Source organism: Nannospalax galili, unplaced genomic scaffold, assembly GCF_000622305.1.
Source record: "Nannospalax galili isolate Female #2095 unplaced genomic scaffold, S.galili_v1.0 scaffold418, whole genome shotgun sequence".
NCBI lineage: Eukaryota > Metazoa > Chordata > Mammalia > Rodentia > Spalacidae > Nannospalax > Nannospalax galili.
The window spans coordinates 2,982,251-3,005,777 of NW_008342003.1; the positions used below are offsets into that span (position 1 = coordinate 2,982,251).

Sequence of the window (23,527 nt, forward strand, 5' to 3'; positions counted from 1 at the left end):
TATTCCAAAAGAGCACAGATCCTCAGGATGCAGTGCTCCTCATCCCTCTTTTTAAGCGTCAGCGTGTTCGCAGAGGACTCGGCCCAGCACGGCCTTCCGGCTTCGGTAGCCCCCAGGAACCGCTCCAGACTAGGTGCCGGCAGAACACCGGCCACCTGAGAGGAGCGACAGGGAACCGGAAGCATGGGGCTCGCTAGGTTTTCCCCTTCAGCCCATGGGTGTCTCATCTATAACTGTCCGGGTTCGCCCCACTACGTTTACCTGCCAGGGTCCGACCGGAATCTACCCCGGACCGGAATCTACCACCGCCTCTTCCTGTTTCTTCTGCGCGTGTGCAACCGGAACGTTCGCGAAAATTCCTAAAGCGGAACCGGCGGTTTCCGGAAGACGCCAGCGTCTGGGTCCGTGACACAGGTGCTCGTGGTGTCTTGTCTTGGTCTTCAGCGTGTTGCCTCACCTGCAACCCGGCATGGCGCTGCTGTGTTACAACCGCGGCTGTGGGCAGCGTTTCAACCCTGAGGCCAACGCGGACGGTAAGTAGGTCCCTCCGCGGCTTCTCTCGCGGTCGCGGGCCTCACTCCCCGGCCGGGGAGCGCAACTGGGGGTCCCTAGCGCCCCTCGCTCTCTGTGGACATCGCTAGCGCCGACCAGTTTCAGGGGCGTCTACCCGGGTTCTACTCGCCCTGCTGTGATTCATGGGCGTGGGGGATGCAGAGAGCTGGCGGTGGCCATCCTGGCAGCGAACTTCCGCCGCTTTGGAGTACCAGTGAAAAGTGCTCAGTGTTTGTTCAGTCCGCCGGCTCCTGTAGATTGCTTGCTTTTTAAAGAACCATTCTTGACTGTGAACTGTTTCTTTGCTGAGTTTTGGTAGGTGCGCTGTTACCGGCTCCGCAGTGGCGACGTTTGCCCGGACTTTGACTCTGGCCTGCAATTTAAGACCTTGCGGGGGCTAGCGTAAACTGTATGATCAGTTTTCCTCCAAAACCACTAGAGCTAGTTAGGTATGTAAAGTGAAAGCCAGCGCCTACACTAGGTGAGCCAGGGGATGTGCGTGACCAGTTACTCTTAATTGGTGAATAGAATAATTATGCAGATTACTGGAATTTTGCGGGAAGTGGAATACTTTTCAATTTTATCTAGCATGTATAGTATGTTTTTTATATGACAGATACTGGTCTGTCACTTTATAACTTCATCTTCACAACTGCTCTTGGAGTCACAGACCCTTTAAAAAGCAGAGAACTTCAACATGGTAGTATCACAGTTAAGCGTTGTGAAAGAGTTTAAACCAATGCGTTAGCACTCTTTTTCATTTTTGGAGTGTTTGGAATATTGATCTTGGTACACTTGTAAATTAGTGACTTCTTTTAAAATAAGAGTTGTACAAGACGAGGAAAAGATATAACTCCATCTATAAGCCATTGTTAAAAACTATCTTGGTGTATGCACATTGTACTTTAATACCAAGTACACCGATTGTGGCATGGGGCAATATTTTTAGGAGCCTAAATTCAGGCCTAAAGTTCAGGAGAGATAACAGCTGTTATTGGAAGGTCTTTCTGTGAAATGGTACAGTGTGTAGGAAAGACGAAATCCAGGAAGTCAGGAAAGCCACAGGGCTAAACTATCTTAAGGTTTAGGCCATTAACAGGTTCACATACAGCAGGAAACTCTAGTGAGTTGCTGGAAAGGTTTATTCACTTTAGCAAAGTGGGAATTGTTAGAAACTAGAGATAAATATGTCAAGTAAGTTGATCAAATGTATGACAGATGAAAGAACCGGAGGTGAGGAGTAGACAGCACACTGGATGTGGCTGAAAGAGTTTTATAAAATTACAAATTAAAGGATTGATATTGAAAGTACCAGTAAGTTCTGTTTTTAGTGAAATGCAGTGATGGAAGTGCCATGCTTAAGAACCTATATAATCCACCATGTTGCTTTATTTCATTTCCTTAGGATTTTGTTGTCTTAAAACAAAAATTGGACTCTTTCCAAATTTTTAGTTTGGTAACTTGTACGTGTTAAACACTAAAGAAGGCACACATTTACAAAGAGTACTTAATCCACTTTTTTTGTTGTCTTTTTGAGACAGGGTCTCCCTGTAGCCCCAGCTGTCCTGGAACTCACTATGTAGACCAGGTTGGCCTTGAACTCACAGAGATCCACCTGCCTCTGCCTCCTAAGTGCTGAGATTAAAGGCGTGCACCACCACACCCAGCCTTTAAACCACATTTTAAAGAAAGCTGAAGCAGTTACTAATGACAAATTAGTGAGAATTTTGGCTAAACCTAATATTTAAAAAGCCCATAGCAGTTAACCACTACTGTGTTGTAGAGATACTGATTTTAGCAAAACTGGTAAACCTAATGAAGAAAATGGCCAAATAATTTTCATTTGCTTTTGAAAGCAGTGGTTTTCAAATTTTTCTCCTGCTAGTTACATGGTTAAGATCTGACTCATTCCTGCTGTCATTCTATCACAGGACTTTTTTATGCCCTGCTGTGTGTATACATTATATATTTTATGCCTGTGACTGTACATTAGATTCAATATTTGTATGTAGCTAGCACTTACTAAGAAAGTAACATCAGCTAGAGGATAGAGAGATTTCTTGGGTTATGAGGAAGTAATCATTTCAAGGTAACACCAGGATCCAGATTCTAGAAAAATAAAAATTAAACTTGAAGGGTTGAGTGAGGTGGGAAGAGTACAGAGAAATGAAGTCTGTTTCTTCTAAACTCATGATACTGCATACATAGCCAGGGAATAGGTGTGTCTGTGACTTGATGACTTTAAATAAAATATTTTACATTGCTAGTTGTAATAAATTATTTTTTATAAGACTTAAGTTCGAACTGATTACTGTGGAAATAGACAGGAATACAGAATAATCAGTGTCAACCCTAAAAACAAACTAGAAGTTTAAGGTTCATTTCTAGGAACTGGCCCAGTTTAAGAATGCTAATTTAGGGCCAGGCGTGGTGGGTGGTGGCCCACGCCTTTAATCCCAGCGACAGAGGCAGGCGGATCTCTGTGAGTTCCAGGACAGGTGGGGCTACAGGGAGACCCTGTCTCAAAAAGACCAAAAAAAAAAAAAAGGAATGCTAATTTAGCAGTTGGGTATTACAGCAGCTTTTTAAATGTTGAGCATATTTTTACAGAATCTTTTTAGGGAATCCCCAGAACGTTTTATGGATCATTTTATAAGTACACTTAGCTTAAACTTGATTTTTTTATGAAAAAATAATTGAAATATGACCAGAGGATGGGGAGGAGTGCTGTGAAGTAGAAATTTCCAGCATGAAGTGAGGAGGGGCTCCCTGAGACCCTGCCCCAAGCCAAGGTTATTGGAAGTTGATCTCTGCTGGGGCAGTTACTTAACACCCCTATACCCATGTGCATATATAATTTGGACTCTGTGGTGGGTTATTTAAAAAGAGGGCATGTAGTTGAAAGGGAGGGTGGTGTGTTAGGGATCTGGAAGGAGTTGGAAGTGGATGTCGTCAAGATACAGTGTTTGCATGTATGGATTTTTCAAAGAATCAAAGAAAGAAGAAATATTGCCAAATCTTAAGGCTTAAAGTTTTAATACTAAACAAAATTCGCTACAAAAGTTGGATGAATATAAAATATATTGGTTATTCTTGAACTGTTTTATAGTGATTTTCTCTAGGTATATAGTATTAGAGTTTTATCTGTTACTATTTTTTAATACAAGGGATTAATGAAGCTTTAAGGAATAACTGCCTGAAGGAAAAAAATATATTGTATACACTTTTCATTATATAAAGAGGTGTGGTTTTTTTCCCCTTTCTGTTTTTGACCAGATGCCTGCACATACCACCCAGGTGTTCCCGTCTTCCATGATGCACTGAAGGTAGGCACTAGATACCTTTTCAGTTTCTTCATACTTGCATAGTAAACTTGAAGATGTAATAATACCATTTTTCTCAGCTTGTCAGTTTTTCTTTCTCTTTTTAAAAGTATATTTACTGTGTATGACCATATTGCCTTGCATGTATGTAAGTGTATCCATGTTCGACAATGCCGAGAGAAGTCAGGAGAGGGCATCAGGTCCCCTAGAACTGCAGTTAGCTGCCATGTGGATGCTGGAATCTGATCCCCGGTCTTCTGCAAGAGCAGCCTGAGTTCTTAACTGCTGTGCTGTCTTTCTGGGCCCAATTTTTCTTTCTAAATGACTATTTAGGAATGCTTTTAAGAATGTGGTTTTTATTTGCTCTGTTCTGTGCTTGTGCATGCCCATGTGGGTAGTCCAAAAATTGATAACTGGAGTGTTATGTTTGTAATTTTCTATCTCTCCCCATCTAATACTTTGAGCAGGGTCTCTCACTAAACCTGGAGCTTTCTGAGACATCTAGACTGGCTAGCCAGGGAGCCCCGAGGACCCACTTTTCTCCCTTACCCCCCCCCCCCAGCTGTGGTTACAGATAGGCCTTGCATCTAGCTTATATTCATGGGTGCTGGGAACCAGAAGTTAGGTCCTGATGCTTCTGTGGTTTTCCCCCGACTGAGCCATCTCCTCAACCTCCTTGTTGTCTGTGTTTTCTGAATATGTATCATAAACCTGAGCTTTCCAGAACTGCTGGATTCCATAGCCCAGTGAAATTCAGGTAGAATAAAAACATCTGTATAAGACCACTGGTTTTCTCTTTAACCAAGTAAGTAGTTAAATTTATATTAACAACAAAAGAAAATTTTAATGTTCAAAGGAGACTGTTCAGAGAAAACGTACAGTTCTCAAGAAAATACTGTTAGTAACCATATGTTCTCATACTTAAATTTATCCTTTGTTTTTATTTTTACTGAGGACTAGCATAGGACCCAGATTGGCATCTGAGAACACATTCCCTATGACATGTCTTAACACAGTATATATCCCAGTGTCTGACATAATTCTCTCTTACTAGATGCTCTTTTTTTTTGCTCAGTATAGTATGAATGCTCTTTAAAGCCTATAAGGTTGTAGTAATTGGGTTCATTTACATCTCAGTTTAGAGTAAAGGAGACCACAAAGTTCACAAGTAAAGGAAAAATTAAATTATGAAATATTTAAATTTTCTTTTAAGAAACAAAAGAGGAACCTGAAAGTGCACAGTATATTAAAAAATGCACTGCCAAAATTTTTATGCCTTGTAAGAAACGGGCCCATTTGAATTTAATCTGAATTTAGGAACTCAAGAATTTTTTTTTTTTTGATATTTTATTATTTTTATCTTATTTGTACGAGCCGATTGCCTGCATGTGTGTAAGCACACTGTGCTGTGTAGTGCCCTCAGGTCAGAAGAACTGGAATTTATGAATGGTTGTTAGCCACCTTGTGTGCAAGGTATGGAACACGGGTCTTCTGCAAGAGCCATCTCTCTGGCCCCTCTATTCTTATTTCCCTATTCCCCAGGGTGTTGGAATTAGAAACAATAACTTAAAGCCAGTTTTGGTAAACTGTTAACTGTGGACTATAAAAAGTCTCTGTCTTTTTAGTGAAGCAACTAATAATTAGACCTCTTCCCAGTGGTATAGGTCAAGACAAAAGGTGGAAGCCAAAAGAAAAACTAAATAATGAAGCTAGACTACAGTGAAAGGATAATATATCTTGCAAGAGTAAGTAAGGCAAGAAAAGAATCTAAGAACCAGTGTCCTTCTAGCTTGCTTTTGCTTTTTTTTTTTTTTTTTTTCGGTCCTTTTGAGACAGAGTCTCCCTGTAGCCCCAGCTGGCCTAGAACTTGCTATGTAGACCAGGCTGGCTGGTCTCAAACTCACAGAGATCTGGCTTTCCTTGTGGCTTTTATTGAGGGTCAATGAGGAATTGGTGATGTAGTCTTCCACATGTCAAAGCAATCCTCTACTTATTCTGGCCAACCAAGGAGGATATATTTAGTTTTATTTTATTGTCACTTAACTTTCTAGTCAGTTAGGAGCTCCCGTATTACCTAAAACCTAGTATACATGCTTGATAAAGGGAACAACAGTATTCATTGCTGTAAGCTTACCTTTTAGCTCTGGGTCAGCAAGAGCTGCCCTGTTGATGTTTCATCTTTAACTTTGCAGATAATTACCAGTATTCTGTCCCTGACTTATTTTTAACTTGGAAGACAATAACAAGCACCTTGGGGAAGAGGACATTATAGCATATGAATCTATGTTCTTCCCAAATTTCTTAACTCCCTAACCCTAACATAGTTGTTAGATACCTCATGCTTCTGTCTGCTTATGCTTCTGGCTGAAAGGTTAGCTCTACCTTCAAAGACAAATACATAGGCCTCTGTGGTATTATAATGCCTTTTTTTTTTTTTTTTTTTCAGGTAAAGCAACTTTACTTCTTGGGTCCTTTAAATATATGAATTGCAGAGGAGGGAGGGTATTGGGACTTAAACCCAGGGTCTTGTGCTTGCTAGGAAACTTGCTATAATGAGTCACGTCTCTAGTCCAATAGATGATATCTTAAAAAATGATAAAATGGGGTGCTGGAGAGATGGCTCAGCAGTTAAGAGCACTGACTGCTTTTGCAGAGGACCCGAGTTCAATTCCCAACACCCACATGGCAGCTATGAAGCATCCTTAACTCCAGTTCCAGGGGAATCAGAAGCCCTCTTCTGACTTCCATGGCATTGCATGACACGGGTACACTCACATACATGCAGGCAATACATTCATACACATAAAATAAAAATAATAAAATATTTTTTCTTAAACAGAAGCAGTTTCTGATTTTCTATTTTAATGTGTTTCCTTTGATGACAGGTCATAATATAAATCGTGTTAAAAGTGAATTCTGTTTATGTAACTTCAGGATTCAAGGAAATAAGTACAAAAGGCATGGGAAAAAAACAGTTTTCAGGGGTGTTTTTTTGTTTGTTTGTTTGTTTCATAGGGTTGGTCTTGCTGTAAGAGAAGAACAACTGATTTTTCTGACTTCTTAAGCATTGTAGTAAGTACTAGTTTATTTCTGTTATTTCCCTAAAAGTACATACACCTGGAATCTAGATATCCATTGTCTCAGCTATCAGGATACACGTTGGTTTACAAAGGGAGTTCATTTTTTTAATAGCCTCTAAAATAGTTTGAAGATTAAGAGTTTTAAAGTACTAATTACTCATTTGTCATTTCAATTCTTGGTTTTAGAGTCTCGAAAGAGCATTAGGAAAGAAGTGTAAGGCAGTAACTAAAAACATTTTCAGTTAGGAAGGGCACGGTTTCTCAAGATACCATTGACATGGACCATTGTTTCATAGGGCACCAAGAAAGAAAGCCCATATTTCCATTTTGTAGATAAGAAAACAAATTTTAAAAGAATACCTTGCTTACGGTCATATTTCAATTAAGTAGGTAAAATTGAAACTCAGATTGATACCCCCTGATTTGCATTTTGTTTTGTTCTAGGACAGTGTCCCTTGTAGTTTATTTGTAGCCAAGGATGACCTTGAACTCCTGCTTTTGCCTCCAAGTACCAAGTACTGAGATTATAACTGGCACCATACCAGGCTTATGCAATGCTGGGACTCAAACCCAATGCTTTGTACATGCTAGACAAGCACTTGAAAGCTTAGATTTCAGCCTGAGACCTTTTTAAATAAATAACTTTGGCATATATAAATAATTTTTGAAGGCTGGCTTCAAAATGGTTGACAAGCCAGCCTCAGCCACATAGACAGTATCCCCAAAATACAAACATGTATTCATAAGTAAATGAAGTAGATAAAAGCATAACTCTTAATTCATATATTTCACTAACAGGGCTGTACAAAAGGTAGGCATAATAGTGAGAAGCCACCTGAACCAGTCAAGCCCGAAGTCAAGACTACTGAGAAGAAGGAACTATCTGAATTAAAACCCAAATTTCAGGAGCATATCATTCAAGCCCCTAAACCAGTAGAAGCAATAAAAAGGCCAAGGTATACTCTATACATCTGCTTTTATTTGTAACTTTAATAATAACATTTGTCAGTGGCATTTCCTTTTAACATTTTGTATAATAGAATTTGTAGTAGCCACCATGTATGTTTTTCTTTTTCCTCACCCTTTTTTATTTGAGTGCATATACACAGTAAAACTTGTTGATAGATTTATTTTACTGATAATTACAGGTGCAAATACTGTCAGAATAGGGGAATTGCACATCTTTGTTTTCTGGTGACATCTTTTTCATTTCATGGCGTGATGGAAATTCTGTGAAATGAATTCCTTTCCGGGAATTAGTTTGAATTGCGAAAGCACCTAGAGACCTAGTCACTTATCTTTGCTTTCAGGTACCTGAAAACTAGTTATTCTCATTAGTACTAGTTTGTTTGATTTAGATGGCCTCTCTGTCAAAATAGCCTTAAAATAGCTTTTGTTTACTTTGAAGTAAAATTAGATTCCTTCATATGTTTCCATACATGTTACTAGGTTTGTCCATTAAATCAGATCTTCATATTAGGTAGTGACTACTTTAGAACCAAACTACAGAATGTAAGTAAACATGATTTGGGCTTCAGATTTGTGTCTCTGGTAATTTAAAAAAGTACAATAAAAGAGAAATAGTGGAAACCAGTTGAAATTTTTATTCTTATTATGAATTTATGGTATTCCCAACGTGTTCTTTTTGTTCTGTTTAAAAATTTTTTTGTTTGTTTTTATGTGTATGAGTGTTTTGCCTGCATGTATGTGAGTGCACCCATGTCAAGCAGAGCCCTCGGAGGTCAGAAGAGGGTCTTAGATCCCCTGGTACTGAAGTTACAGGCACTTGTTAGCTCCTCTGTGGGTGCTAGGAATCAAGCCCAGGTCCCTTGGAAGAGCAGCCAGTGCTCTTAATCACTGAGCCATCTCTCCAGCCCTCCCAACTTGTACTTTATTGATTTTGCTTAAATAAATTAATAGAACAACATGTAATATAGGATCAAGATAAGTATCCTGACTTTTGATGTTTGCTCATTAATATTTTTAGATACAGACTGTAAAGATCAGAATAATTGGGCCTGGAGAGATGGCTCAGAGGTTAAAAGCACTGGCTGCTCTTGCATAGGCATCTGATTCCATTCCCAGCACCCACATGGTGGCTAACAACCATTTGTAACTCTGGTTCCAGGGAATCCAACTCCCTCATCTGGCCTCTGTAGACAGTGTACAACATGAGTGCACTTAACAAGCATGCAGACAAAAGACTCAATACACAGAAAAATGTTTTTTAAAAAGATCAAAGTGGGGCTGGAGAGATGGCTCAGCAGTTTAGAACAGTGACTGTTCTTGCAGAAGACCCAGTTCAAATCCCAGCACCCACATGGCAGCTAACAACTGTCCATAACTCCAGTTCCAGGGGATCCAACAGCCTCTTCTGTCCTCTGTGGACATTGTATGACATGGGTGCACTTAGCTATATTTAAGCAATACATGCATATACATAAAAATAATAAATACCATATTTTTTTAAAAAGATCAAAGTGATTTTATTCTACCTATATTAATTCAGTGTTGAAAGACTATTAAACAGTAGGGTAGCCAGTTGAAAAACAGAAGTGTTCTTAAGTCTCTTACATTACTGTGGTGACCTATGACTTGTTTTTATTGTTGCATTTATTAATGAGCTCAATACTGACTTTGAATAAGATTAAACAAGGTATATATACAAAACTTAACCATTATGAAATATTAGAAGAATGTGATGGTTGTACACTACTCATGATGCTTTGTCATAAAATTGTGGCAATAATATGAATATTTGAAATAGATTCTTAATAGAGAAACCATTTCTGTTAAGACCTAAATTGTAGTGGTTATAACAATTATTTGTAAAATACTTCTAAGAATAACTTGATACACACAAATAATTTAACATTTCACAAGGATGTTTTTTAAGGTTATCAATTTTAAGTACAAAGAAATATTTTTGTATATTAATAATGGTAATAAGGCTTCAAAATTCTCTAGCCCAGATGAACCAATGACAAATTTGGAGTTAAAAATATCTGCTTCCCTAAAACAAGCACTTGATAAACTTAAACTGTCATCAGGGAATGAAGAAGATAAAAAGGGTAAGATACTGTTTTGTTTTATTATGTCTTTCTGTATAAGTATGGAGCCATTCAAAAGAGATAGCAGTAGTTCACTGAATGTGTGAAAATGTAGATTGTAGTAAAGAACTTACTTTATTCCCAAATACTAATCATCTGTTAAATTTTTTTCCTTATTTAATTCTTTTCACAATTAAATTTCTTTGATAATTGAAAATTTTTCTTTGTGTATCATGTATATGACCTATGCTTAATATCAAGGGACAAAAATATCCTTTCATGATTTCTCTTTTACAAGAGAACATAAGATTTCATTAAGATTGAATACAGCAGCTGGGCATGGTGGCACATGCCTTTAATCCCAGCACTTGGGAGGCAGAGGCAGGGGGATATCTGTGAGCTTGAAGCCAGCCTGGTCTACATAGTGAGTTCCAGGCCCCCTGGGGCTACAGGGAGACGGTGTCTCAAAACAGATCAAAAAAAAAGAGAAAAGAAAAAAGATTGAATAAAGCATTGCATTATAGAATGAAAGTGTGTTATATGTTATTTGCAAAGTATAGACAATAATAAGATACTTTTGGTTTGGTTTGGTTTGGTTTGGATATAAGATGTTGCCCTTATAGCTCAGGCTGGCCTCAGTCTTGCCATGTAATCGCATTTGACTTTGATTTCATGATCATCCTTCCTCAGACTCCCAAATGTTGGGATTACAAATGTGCGTGCATAACACACCTGCTGCTGTGAATTCCTTGTCTTTCCTTTCTGTTTCTTTTTTCCTTAAATAGGAATTATTTCATAGGAAACATTCTAAGAATAACACAACAGTGGCATTTTATTTAATATTTTACATTTTCCCCCGTTTCAAAAGAGGATAGTGATGAAATCTTATTTTATTCTTTTCTTCATTTCAGAAGAAGACAGTGATGAAGTTAAGATTGGGACCTCTTGTAAAAATGGAGGGTGTTCAAAGGTATATATTATAAAGCTTCAGATGTTACAAAATAAAATTTTAATATTGAATCAAAGGACTCTCTAAACTCTCCAAACTTAGCAAATAGTTGTATGCTTGTTACATGTTGGATACTTTGCTAAAGTTTGGGGCTACAAACACGGTAAGAGACTTTCTGAGAGAAACATCAGTGGAATTATGGGAATAAATTTCATTTGTTTAACATTTAAAGCAGTTAATATGTTCTAGACATTGTTTTGGGGCTGGAGATAATAGTATCAAATAAAAGAGAAACCTCTGTTCTTAAGGGGCAAATATTCTACTGTGGGCAGAAGGTTAAAAATAGGCAATTAAATAATTAATTTGGGTAGACATGGTTGTAAATAAAGCAGACCAAGCAACTATAGTTCTAGTTGGGAGCTATTTAAGTAAGATTTGTCAGTGAAAGTCTTTTTGATGTGGCACTAGATAGGGAATGAGTCATAAACTTGGGGCAGGAAAGCTCTTCATCGAGGGAGCAACTCATGTAGAGAGGCTTTAAAAAGCTGTGCTTCTCAGAGGGAGTGACAGGGTCATGGGACTTGGGCAACAGTATGAGAGGAGTGGGTAAAGAAGTAGGCAAGATAGTGGAGGGCTTAAACCAGAATGAGGGTTGGGGCTAACCTTAGAGTATGATGGTAAGCCATTACCTGTTTTAGGAATGTTTTGTTTTTGACAGGGTCTTACTATGTACCCCTAGCTGGCCAGGAAATTACTAGGAGAACAAGGCCGGCCTCAAACTCATAGAGATCTATCTCCTTCCTCAGTGCTGGGATTAAAGGTGGTTTGGTTTGGTTTTTGAGACAAATCTTACTCAGCCTGACCTCAAACTTTTCCCTCAGCTGAGTGCTAGGATTATAGGTATGTACTGCCTTAACTAGTTCAGGAGGAGAGGTGGGTTTTTGTTTGTTCGTTTTATTTATTTATTTTTATATTATTTGTTTTTTGAAACGATCTCCCTGTTGCTAGCCCCAGCCGGCCTGAAATTCACATGCTGGTCTTTATCTCCCTCCTCCTGCTTATGCTGGAATTAAAGGCCCCACACCTGTCTCTAGCAATTTCTGTCACAAACCATAAACATGCACTGATTGAACAGAAGTAGAATTGGAAGAAGAGAAGCTAGGTTGGTTACTGTTGTAGATCAGGCAGTGTTCTTTTGGAGAATAAGTTGCTAAGACGTGATTGAATGCGTGCATAGCCTCCATCTCTACTAATGCTTCTTTCTCCATTTCACTCTTAACCTCCTTTGACTCAGTCTACCATTTACCCCCTGTCTCATGGTAAGGTTTATGAAGATAGGGTTTTAATTTGCCTTTTGTTTTATCTCGAAAGCTTGTGACAGTGTTCAGTGCAGAGCAAATGTGTATGTAATTCAATCATCTGGGCAATTGTTAGTATGATTACAAGACTTAGGGTCATAACCTGTGCCACAAGAAGCAAGATTGAGCCACCCATCTTTGATAAGCCAAAATAATAATGAAAAGAAAAAAAATTATTTATTGGGCCCACATTCAGAAGAGAAATGATCCAGCAGACCCCTCCTCCCAAGTCTCCAAGTCTGTCTAAATATAGGACCAAGTATGTACATATCTAAGCAGTCCCAGTCAAGGTGTGTTCCAGGCCTCTACTGACTCATTGTCTCTTCTTTCCCTTTCCCCTCTGACTGGCCCAAGCTTTAAACGTTCTTTTCTCTCTGCATGAGGTCCTGGGAGGACTCCAGTTTCTTGGAGTTCATTGTTTCAGTAGTCTGATAGCTAAAATAAGGGGCACAGACATCTCTTCAAAAAATACCGTCATCCCTGCCAGGCCAGTTACAGTACCATTAATTAAGAGTGAAGATGGGGTACATACAGGTTTTTATTTTTCCTCCCATGAGATTTGAAATTATCTTGGTTACTAAAATAGGAATCAGATTGCAACTGCAACTTCCTATGTATGAGGTAGAAGTAGTAGATGAAAGGGAATCATTAATTCTAGAGTGAGAAAGGTGTATAGATGGCAGCATTACTAGAGCAAGATCACAGAGCAGGTTTCAGGTGAGTTTTGAAAACTGAAAATACTGAAAATGGGGAGGGAGGAGATACAGTGATAGAGCTGATGGCAGTCCTACAAAGAAAAGAAATAATGGAATGTCACAATATAGTTTATTCATGTGGATTGAAATTAAGAGATAAACAATATAAGAGCATCTAGTGATGGGAAGTTAAATCTTTATAGATGCCATTGAGGAAATGTTTATTTTATTGAAATTTGTTAAGACTTACGCAAATACAAGTTTAAAACTGAAGGGCTTCCACAGTGAGCACGTAGTGCTGTGAAGCATGCCTTAAGTCACTCTTATATTTTCTCTTCAGAGGTTTCTATCAATATTGATTAGTTTTGGCCTGTTTTTTGAAGTTAATGTTAAAGAAATCATAAAACTTGTCCTTTTTTTTTAATTGTCTTTTTTCACTTATTTTTTAAGTTTATTTGTGGCATATAACCAGGGTCCTGCCCTTTTCATTGCTTTATGAAAGCTGTTTTTAACTGTGCTGCAATTACTTTTTCCTTCCTATTCTTTTTGTCTTTTTCTACCAATTTTGAAGGAAATCTGTAGATTTTATCTGCAAATTTTTTGTCAAAGATACTTTGTCTCTTTGCCATCGTAATGATGTCATTGATAAACAGAAGGACTTTAAATGTCCATGAAATGAAGTTTCCCAACTTTTTCCTTTATTACTAATGTTATGTCTTCAGAAATATTTATTTCTGAGCTATGGCTCTTTTCTCATGCAGAGGTTCATTTAAATGTGTGAAACACTGAAAACTGATAATGATGGAAGGTGTGAGGTGCTTTTAATCGAAGGACTTTTCAAGGAGAATGACAATAATTATGTAATTATAGTAAGAGGAGAAGAGAAAGAGTAGAAAATGAGTTTGTAGGAAACAGTACATTATGATTGCCTCAAATTTTCTAGTTTCTGAGAAGTTAAATTGATATTTTCAGTGAGATTGGCAGGATTTTAATGATATCTTCACAGAGGTAAAGGAAAAACTGAGGGGACTTAGACTGATTTTGCTTTAGAAGACTTAAGTGGAGTTGGTGCCATCAAATAAAATGAGAAATGGATTTAGGTGATAAATGATAAGTTCAGATTCAAACATCCTGGAATTTACGTGCTTATGGAGATAAATAAACCTAGCACTTCGTACTTACAAAAAGCAAACACCAATTTTATCTTCTGTACTTGTAGTTAATATGAATACAAAAATAGAGAACATATTACCAGCTGCATCCATGTTTTATTAACATAACTTTTTGTGAATTCATCTGTAGAGCCTTCACCTACAGCAGCAATGGGGCCCGGATCTTCCAGACAAACCATGGATGTATATATAGGTCTGCAGCTCATTTTACCATTTGTAGGGAATAAGAAATCACCATTCCATTAAAAATTCCACAGTTGCTTATTGGATTTCTCATACTAATTGATAATGCCCACACAGAGTGTACTGTACACATAAATCATGCTGCAACTGTATTTCTGTTGAGAGTTTGAGTCCCTTGACTTCAACATGTTTCTGTAAATTTAAATCCTTGAATATAGTTGACTGGGACCTCATGCCTAAAAAGGCCGAAAGCTTCGTAATACTGTTCTATTTGCTTTCCTCACAGGGACCTAAAGTTTAACCATGCCCAAAAGGGGTTCATTTTCCATTCCTTAATTGAATGTCTTGGGATGAATTTTCCAGAGTTCTTGGTGACTACTGTTATTTTTGAGTATTTTGCAAAGTTCATAGGGGTAAACATTACAGATAGGTGTAAGATGAAAGTGAGAGGTGAGTAGCTAATTTTTTTTTCTTCTTTCTCTTTTTTAGACATACCAGGGTCTACAAAGTCTAGATGAAGTCTGTGTCTATCATTCTGGAGTGCCTATTTTCCATGAAGGGTAACTTTTGCATGACTAAAATATTTGTATTAGAGATTAGAAATGTTAAACCTTAATAGCTTGAATGTAGAAAAATGTAGATAATTTTTTATGTACAACATTTATCTACATTACCATTTAATCTTTATAATCTAATAGGGGATTGCCTTTTTTAACACGGGAGAAAAATAACACTTTTTTTCTTTTTTCTTTTTTTTTTTTTTAAGTAATCATTGTGACTACATTGTGATGACTTCCTTATCTGGACTTAATTTTTTTTTTTATTTTTAATCTGAGGCAGTGTCTTACCTAGGTGGTAGGGTCTGTCCTCCACCTCAGAATCCTCATGCCTTAGCTTCCTGAGGACCAGTATTGCAGACTTATACCACCATGCTTCTGGCTTAAGTTAGTTTTCTTTGTAAGGCTTATGTTTTGTAGGACAGTTAGGATTTTTGACCATGGGGCAGTGAAAGCATCATTATCCAAGAAAGTTCATACTTTCCCATAGCTTTCAAGTTGGAGTCTGTATATTGTGATATAGTTTATATATAGAAGCATCACTATCTTAGAATCTTAGTTTCCATGTGCTTCAGGCTAAAGCTTAGAGTAGGATATTTTCTGAAGTTGGTGATAGTGGTTTTACCTTCTTTGAGAAGGTAAACACTGGTTTTTAATTGTTTCATGTTCACTACTGGATTATTGAAGTGGGAAGATCATAAATCTTTGGCCATATCACGTTTGGTGGTTTCATGAGGGAACTGACATGTGTGCTCTTAATGAGAAACTAGTTGTTATCTTGGAATTTTGTGATTTACTCAAAAGCTACAAAGTTAAATGACACCCTGATTTTTTAAATTATTTTCCTGATATATGCTCATTTAAATTGTTTAATAACTTGTAAGTTACTTACAAGTTTCAGCTTTTGTTTTTTAATCACAATAATAATACTGGATTTTATTCATTGTCTAAAGGATGAAATATTGGAGCTGTTGTAGAAGAAAAACCTCTGATTTTAATACATTCTTGGCCCAAGAGGGCTGTACAACAGGGAAACATGTGTGGACAAAAAAGGATGCTGTAAGTAACCTTTTCAAAATAACACACTGACTTATATTCATCAAAGTTATTTTTAAGGGATCTGAGATTAGTAGGCTTTCAGAATACAAAAACTGTTCTCTGACAGGGTAAAGCATTATTAGCATGGATAAAATAAAATTAATCTAAATCAACCTGTCAAAACTGCCTGTTGAACAAAATATCCTTTGTATTGATGCAGCTATGTGAATTTTGGTAAAACGTTTAACCTTCGCGCATTGAAGGATTTTTGTCTGTTCTTTTAAAATTAGCTTGATAGCCTTTTCTCACTTCTAAAATTGTTTTTAAAAATCACTTAACTGTTAATTTGTTGTTATTAAACCAAAATTTAGGCCTCTGATTCTTTTTTGGCCACTTAAAACTTGATTCAAACACACACACACACACACACACACGCACACACACACACACACACACGTACAGTCTGGTAGCCAAAGAGAATCATTCTAGACTCTTACGATGAAATTCTTTTGGATGTCACTGCTTGTGCTTGCAATTGGGAAATTATCAAGGGAGGAAAAAAGAGAAGGAGTTGTTGAACATTAGTTCCTACTGGGTAGAATTTTAAAGACTTAGGGCTGTGCATATAAGTCTCTAAAAGCCCTTGATGTTTTAAGAAGGAAATCAATTTTTTGCTAACTAGATTTTGTATGTTAGCTCTTGCTATTTATTTTAAACATGCTGCATAAAGTAGTCTTTTAGGATATGTTCTCATTAATAACATCATGTAGTGAACCTTTCTGTTTCATAAAACTTACACCTTTTAACTTAAAAATAAACTTTTGGTTTAGTTTAGATTGTGTTCAATGTGTGTGTATCCCAATGTTGTTGCTTTTTAATGACATATAGTTAAAATAATTCATTAACCACAAAAATTCTGGGAATATTTACCTACCAAAAAGCAAGGTATGCTTATGTATTGTTTTCTTTGAGGTCAAAAACCTTAAAAGTTTAACTTAGGAAAAAAAATGTTTACTATTTTAAAAATATTTTAGAGTATAATCCAGGGCTGGAGAGATGGTTCATAGGTTAAGAGCATTGCCTGCTTTTGCAGAGGACCTGAGTTTGATTCCCAGAACCCACATGGCAGCTAACAACCATCCATAACTCCAGTTCCAGGGTTTCCAAAGCCACCTTCTGTCCTTTGTGGGCATTGGACAACATGGGTGTGCTTATACATATACAGGCAATACACTCATACGCATAAAAAATAAAAATCAATAAAATATTTTTTTTAAGTTTTTAAGAGTATAATCCTTAGTGAACTATGCTTTTTGCTTGTATCTTTTTTTCAATAATAGTATCCCAGAGTTTCTTGAATTGTGTGGTTAAATTGTTCTCACAAAACAAATCAGCAGCTGGGTGTGGTGGTGCTCACCTTTAATCCCACTAAAGAGGTCAAGGTCAGCGGGATCTAAGTAGCCAGTTCCAGGCCAGGCGGGGCTACAGGGAGACAAACAAAAAGCACAGACAATACAAACAAATCACCATTTGCTTTAAAAAAACAAAACAAAACAAAAAAAAATCCATTGATGTAATAGTAAAACACTGAAGGACACTGGCCATTTCCATAGTAGCAATCAAAAGGTGATTTCTGTAAATTCTCACATTTTCTGCATGCACATACAAGAGAACAAGAAAATTTAGTGATCATAAGCAAGAAATAGTTATTAGTTGACAACCGTGTGTGTGTGTGTGTGTGTGTGTGTGTGTGTGTGTGTGTGTGTGTGTAGTGCGTGTTTTGTATGTGTGCCTGGGTTTGAAAGGAAGTGGTCAATGTTGAGTGTCTTCCTCTATCACTCTGAAACTTACATTTTGAGACAGTCTCTTCTTAAGCCTAGACTGACTAGCCAGTAAGCTCCTAGGATCCTGTTTCCATTCCTCATCTTTAGGGTGATAGATGCACACCACTACATCTGGATTCTTTTATGTGGGTGCCAGGGATCTGAACTTGTGTCTTCAAGCTTGCACAGCAGGCACTATAGCAGTTGAGCCATCTTGATCCCAGTCCCAGCAACTATTTTCTCCCTGCAGAATCTTACTTAATGGAAAATTAACACAAGGTTTTTATGCATGAGATACAGTATTGTCTTGTTTATCCCACTAAACAAATAAATGCCTTTTTCATTTGTCTTAAAAGCATGTTTTTATGACAGTACTTAGTAGATTTAATAGATAGGATGTTAAAATCTTCTTAAATTACCTTTCTAAATGTATAGTAATAATGTAGCTAAAGAAGAAAAGCCAAATTAGAGGAATGAGGGTGTTTTCAAATCATAAACTATTAAAGTATTTTTGTATTTTTGGGTGTGGTGGTACTTGCTTTAATCCCAGCACTGGGGAGGCAGAGGTAGCGGTAGTAAATTCCAGGCCTGCTGGGGCCCCAGGGAAATCTGTCTCAAGACCCCCCCACCACCAATAAAAAAGCATCCCATTTTATTCTTTAACCTATTGGTGGAAACTGTTGGAGTTGTTGCCCCAAAGACATGCAATGCTTGGTTGTGCCTAGTAGTTTTTCCTCTATTAGATGAGTCGATTCTTTTGAAGATGTTCATTATATGGCAGTTTTTAAGATTGCAGAGCTTTTCTTATATTACAGGGGAAAAAAGTTGTTCCATGTAGACATGACTGGCACCAAACTGGGGGTGAAGTCACCATCTCAGTATATGCTAAAAACTCACTTCCAGAACTTAGCCAAGTAGAAGCAAATAGTACATTGGTAAGTACATTAAATAACTGAATAGAAAATTATCTTGGCGTAGTTTACATGTTAGTGTTTTATGAAAGTTCTTATTTTCTGATGAGAATAATTACATAGGAATTTCTTATAAACAGTATTTTAAGTAAAAATCACAGTATAAAATAGAGTTTGTTCTGAAGTATTCTAGAAGTATAGTAGCTTAGAAGAGTTCTTAGTATGAACCTTCTAGTTAATTTTTTTTGTAGTCATTTTCTTAAATGATAGAGGGAAAAATAACCCACATTGTTGGCATTTTCTTGTAGCTTAATTTAATATCAGACCTTGTAGTCAGTGTTCTATTTTACAAACCTTCAGTAAATGTGTAGTCAGTGTTCTATTTTACAAACCTTCAGTAAATGTGATCAGTATATTAGTTTGCTTTGTCTCCTACTGTGATAAAACACCATGACCAAAAACAACTTAGGGGAGGAAAGGATTTGTTTCATCTGACATTTCCAGGTAACGTTCATCCCTGAGGAACGGCAGAGCAGGAACTGAAGCAGAGACCATGGAGAATTCTGCTTACTGGCTTGCTCTTGGGTTTCTTATACAGCCTAGGCCGACCTGCCCAGGGATGACAGTGCCCACAGTGGGCTAGGCCCTCCTACATCTATTAGTAATCAAGAAAATTCCCCTAACAAACATGCCAGCAAATCTGATGGAGGAAAATTCCCCAATTTGAGGTTCCCCCTTCCTAGGTATATTAAAGTTGACAACCAAGATTAACTATCATAGTCATTTAATCACGTTGACTAATGTGTGGCTCAGTGTTACAGTGTGTGCTTAGTGTGTTTCAATACCCAGCACCAAGAAAATAACAACTTTATGTATTTCAGTTAAATGTACACATTGTATTTGAAGGAGAGAAGGAATTTCATCAAAATGTGAAATTATGGGGTGTAAGTATTATAAATCCATCAATTTTTTTTCTGATCACATTTTTAGAATAAAAAATGTCCCTTACTAATGGAAAGTTCATGAATGTAACATTAACATGTCTTACCAAACTTAAATTGCATAAAAATAGCCACCAGGGCTTGACTTTGGTGCTAACATAAGCAAGATATGTGTTTCTCTGAGACCAACAAAAGCACCAAGCTCACGCTTACTCTTGGTGTGTTACAGGTGATTGATGTTAAGCGAAGTTATGTAACTATGACTGCAACCAAGATTGAGATCACCATGAGAAAGGCTGAACCCATGCAGTGGGCCAGTCTTGAACTGCCTACAACCAAAAAGCAGGAGAAACAAAAAGATATTGCAAATTGATTGGAAGAGAAACAGAAAGCTATTGTCTGTTGCAGAGTTCTTAATGTGTGGTGAAGTAGTAGCTTGCTGATATAATCTTTGTTTTTGAATGTGGCATTTTAGGGTCATCATGATGTTCTTAAAAGCCAAAGTCAGTTAAATTTTTGTGCCTCCCATTTTCTTTGGAGTTCCAAATGTCAGTTATTCATTTCTCCTCACTAGTAGGACCATAATTGTTACCCCATACTTGAGGAAGCGGGAAAAGAACCCATAAACATGATTGCAAGAATCTTAGGCTAAACGATTCTAGGCAGAGAAAGAAAAGGGGACATTGTTGTTTTTGTTTGGTTGGTTGGTTGGGTTTTGTTTGTTTGTTTGTTACGTTTTGCTTTGTTTTTCCCTGATATCCCTGTTATCCCATACCTTAGGTAAAGCAAGGTCAAATTTGAATTGGTTTTCTATGGACTTCTGTTCCTACAATACTTGAAAATCTTTAAGAAAAAGGTGAAAATTCTAGTAGTATTTTTTCCTGCGAGGTGGTTACTTTTTCTAGGACTAATTTTGAAGCAGTTCAGTAGATAAAGAAGGATGCATACACTGACTAGAAAATTATGTTTGCAGTTAATTTAATTTCAAAAGATTACTTCAATACCCATATTACTTGCCAAGCAGTATAATTTGTAGGGAACATAATTAAGATTACAGAATTATTAATTTGGTTAAAATTCACCATTTCATAAGGATAGGCAATAATGTTTAAAAATCACATAAAAGTCTTTATGGTGTTTTGACTAAATTGTGCTTGATTTATAGTCTAAACCGTTAGTGATTATCTGGTGTCCCTCATGAAAAACTCTATCTTTGAAATTATAAACCTAAAACTTTGTTGAAATTCATTAAGGTGTATCTGTTGGGGTTTGAATCTGGAACACCCCTACACAGGCTCATGTTTTGAGCTCTTGGTCCTCAGTTTATGGCACCAACTTGAAAGCTGTGGTGCCTTTAGGAGGTTGGGCTGGACCTTTGAAGATTCTACACCCTGCTAGCCTGGTTTCCTAGCTTTCTGGTCAGGGCCATAGAAAGAATCTGTGTCTTATGTTCCTGCCACTGTGCCTTCTGGGCAATGATGGACTATACCCTCTGAAACCATGAGCCAAAATAAACTTTTCTTCCCTTAAGTTGTTTCTGTTACATGCTTTGGTCAAGGCAGCAAAAAAATTAGTGCACTGTAGGAAAACTAAAAGCATAAACTGTACTTTAGGGTACCTGTTACCATTAAGTAAATATGGTAGCTTAAGTCTTTGGATTTATTTAAGGCTTTCATGAAGAGTGACAGTTTTACTGATAGTGTTAGTTACATATTGTGCTTCTTGAATTAATTATAGATGATACAGAATTTCTTATTTATGCCTGTTGGATCCATTAATGAATAAGTTATTTTTTGAGGCAGATCTCGAGGAAAAAACTAAAATGTTATAAAGGCCAAAACTCTGTCAGAACATAATAAATTTCCATATTAAACGTATATAGGTAAAAAATGAAAGCAAAAGGTATTTCCTTACCAAACCTTTTGTTATTAATGGAATTCTTACAAAGAAGTTTTCATTATGGCCAAAGTACTATTTTAATAAATAAATGTATATATCATTCTAGTATTGGCACATAAGTGTTAAAGATATTATCTAGCTCTGCAACAGTTTAAAAAAAAAATCTTGCTGTCAAGCTTTGATGATGAAGGAACATGGCAAAAAATTTGGGGCAATAATACGTGGATCCAAATAGAACCCCTGTCTAGTTAAAGGTTCATTTAGAAGCATGAGATTTTGCTTACAATTTGAAGAAAGAAGTTGAAACAGTTTGATTCACAATACTAATTATACCTTTTTTATCACTTCTTTCTTAAGGCTGTTTCCCCATGAACAGTATCTAATCGGTTGGGATGGCACTATTAAAGTGAAATGTTCTAACTTCAGACTTTGCTGCACTGCACTATTTTATTTTTTAATACTGCTGTGTAATATCTTTAATTTGTGACCATTTAATTTGCTTTATTTTAAGAACATCTAAATGTTGCTCAGATAAAAAATTAAGTGAAATTTATACTTAAATGATATTTGTTGGAAAGAATGTTTTACTGTCAGTTTGTTAAGAAAAGTTAATAAAAATACTTGTTATCTAAGAACTTATTTCCATAGATACATATTTTTTCTTAATAATTAACTGTACCAAAGCAGTTAAAACTAGATACATACTTTGAGAAACTTAAAATATTTATCTTGCATAGCTGTTTTACTTCTACAAAGGAAGTAATATCCTAAGTTGACCTTTTTTAATCTCTTATTTTGAGACCATTTTATGCTAGCAGAATTATAAAAATAGTACAAATGCTTTATACTTAGTATATATCCTCCCCCCCACCCCATGTTAGAATCTTGCATAATTGTAGAATGTTTACAAAACTAAGACATTAGCCTTGGAATGACATATTAAAGAAGAATGTTAAATTTTAGCTATTTTTAGTGGAACTTTCAATGGGTAGTTCTTGAGACCTATCTTGCTTAACCAGTAGCACAATTAAAGCATGAATTGAAATCAGATGTCTGTGGATAATGTAAATTTTGAAGCAACTCTACTAGCGATAGACTTCCTGTTTTATCATTTATATTTTATGCTAGGAATTTTAATCTTTATTAAGTATGGCTTTTTGGTGTTCTTTAAATAAATTGTTCATTAGAGTGAAGAGGACCATTAAAACATTTCTTTCAAATATCTTGAAGGACTGTTGAGAGACTGTTCTTAACCCCCTTGTTAGTAAAGATTACTCTGGGGGAGCCCTTACTTTTGGGGGCGGGTATCTTATTTTTTTGAGACAGGGTCTCTCTCTAGCCCCAGCCGACCTGGAATTCACTGTGTAGACCAGGCTGGCCTTGAGCCTAACAGAGATCCACCTTCCTCTGCCTCCCTAGTGCTGGGATTATTAAAGGCATTAAAAGGCATGCAACCACCAGGTCTGTTGAGCCCTTGCTGTTCTTGTGAAAGATCTGAGTTTGCTTTCCAGAACCTATGCTTGGCAGCACACAGCCACCTCTTCCAGTCCCAGGGCATCTGACACCCTCTTCTGGCCTCCATGGGCACACACACACACACAATCTTTTTTTCAAAAAAGGATTACACTGGGGGCTAGGGAGATGGCTCAGCTCTGGGCTGCTCTTGCAGAATACCCAGGTTTGATTCCAGGCACCTACATGGTGACTGAAACCTGTAATTCCAGTCCCAGGAGGATCTAACACCCTCTTCTGACCTCTGCAGCGGGCACTGCATGACACTGGTGCACTTACATGCATTCAGACAATACACTCATACACATAAAATAAGTAAAAAAAATTGCACTGAAAACTAGGCCTTAGACACTCCCACAATAAACCTTAAAAGTTCATTATGAGATCTGATGTCCAGCTGAGGCACTTGGTTAGATATTTTGAGCTTCAATTTTGTTTTCTGTTGTTTCAACAGCTCTACATTTTTCTGTATGAGCATTATGGG

The 23,527-nt window shown here is 37.1% G+C and overlaps 1 protein-coding gene across 1 annotated transcript; it reads left to right on the forward strand.

Moving 5' to 3' along the window:
• Window positions 1–311: 311 nt before the first annotated feature.
• Window positions 312–23,132, forward strand: Chordc1 (cysteine and histidine rich domain containing 1). Its single transcript, XM_017799266.2, has 11 exons — window positions 312–533; window positions 3,829–3,878; window positions 6,891–6,947; window positions 7,754–7,911; window positions 9,923–10,026; window positions 10,917–10,975; window positions 14,852–14,922; window positions 15,873–15,978; window positions 18,596–18,715; window positions 19,573–19,635; window positions 19,862–23,132. Exons 1-11 carry the CDS (start codon window positions 470–472, stop codon window positions 20,003–20,005), a joined length of 996 nt encoding a protein of 331 aa, XP_017654755.1. The 5' UTR covers window positions 312–469; the 3' UTR covers window positions 20,006–23,132.
• Window positions 23,133–23,527: the final 395 nt, after the last annotated feature.

Coding starts and splice junctions, on each gene's coding strand:
- Chordc1 (XM_017799266.2), top strand. CDS start 470: ATGGCGCTGCTGTGTTACAACCGCGGCTGTGGGCAGCGTTTCAACCCT. Junction 3,879..6,890: donor TCTTCCATGATGCACTGAAG/GTAGGCACTAGA, acceptor TTTGTTTCATAG/GGTTGGTCTTGCTGTAAGAG. Junction 18,716..19,572: donor TAGAAGCAAATAGTACATTG/GTAAGTACATTA, acceptor TATGTATTTCAG/TTAAATGTACACATTGTATT.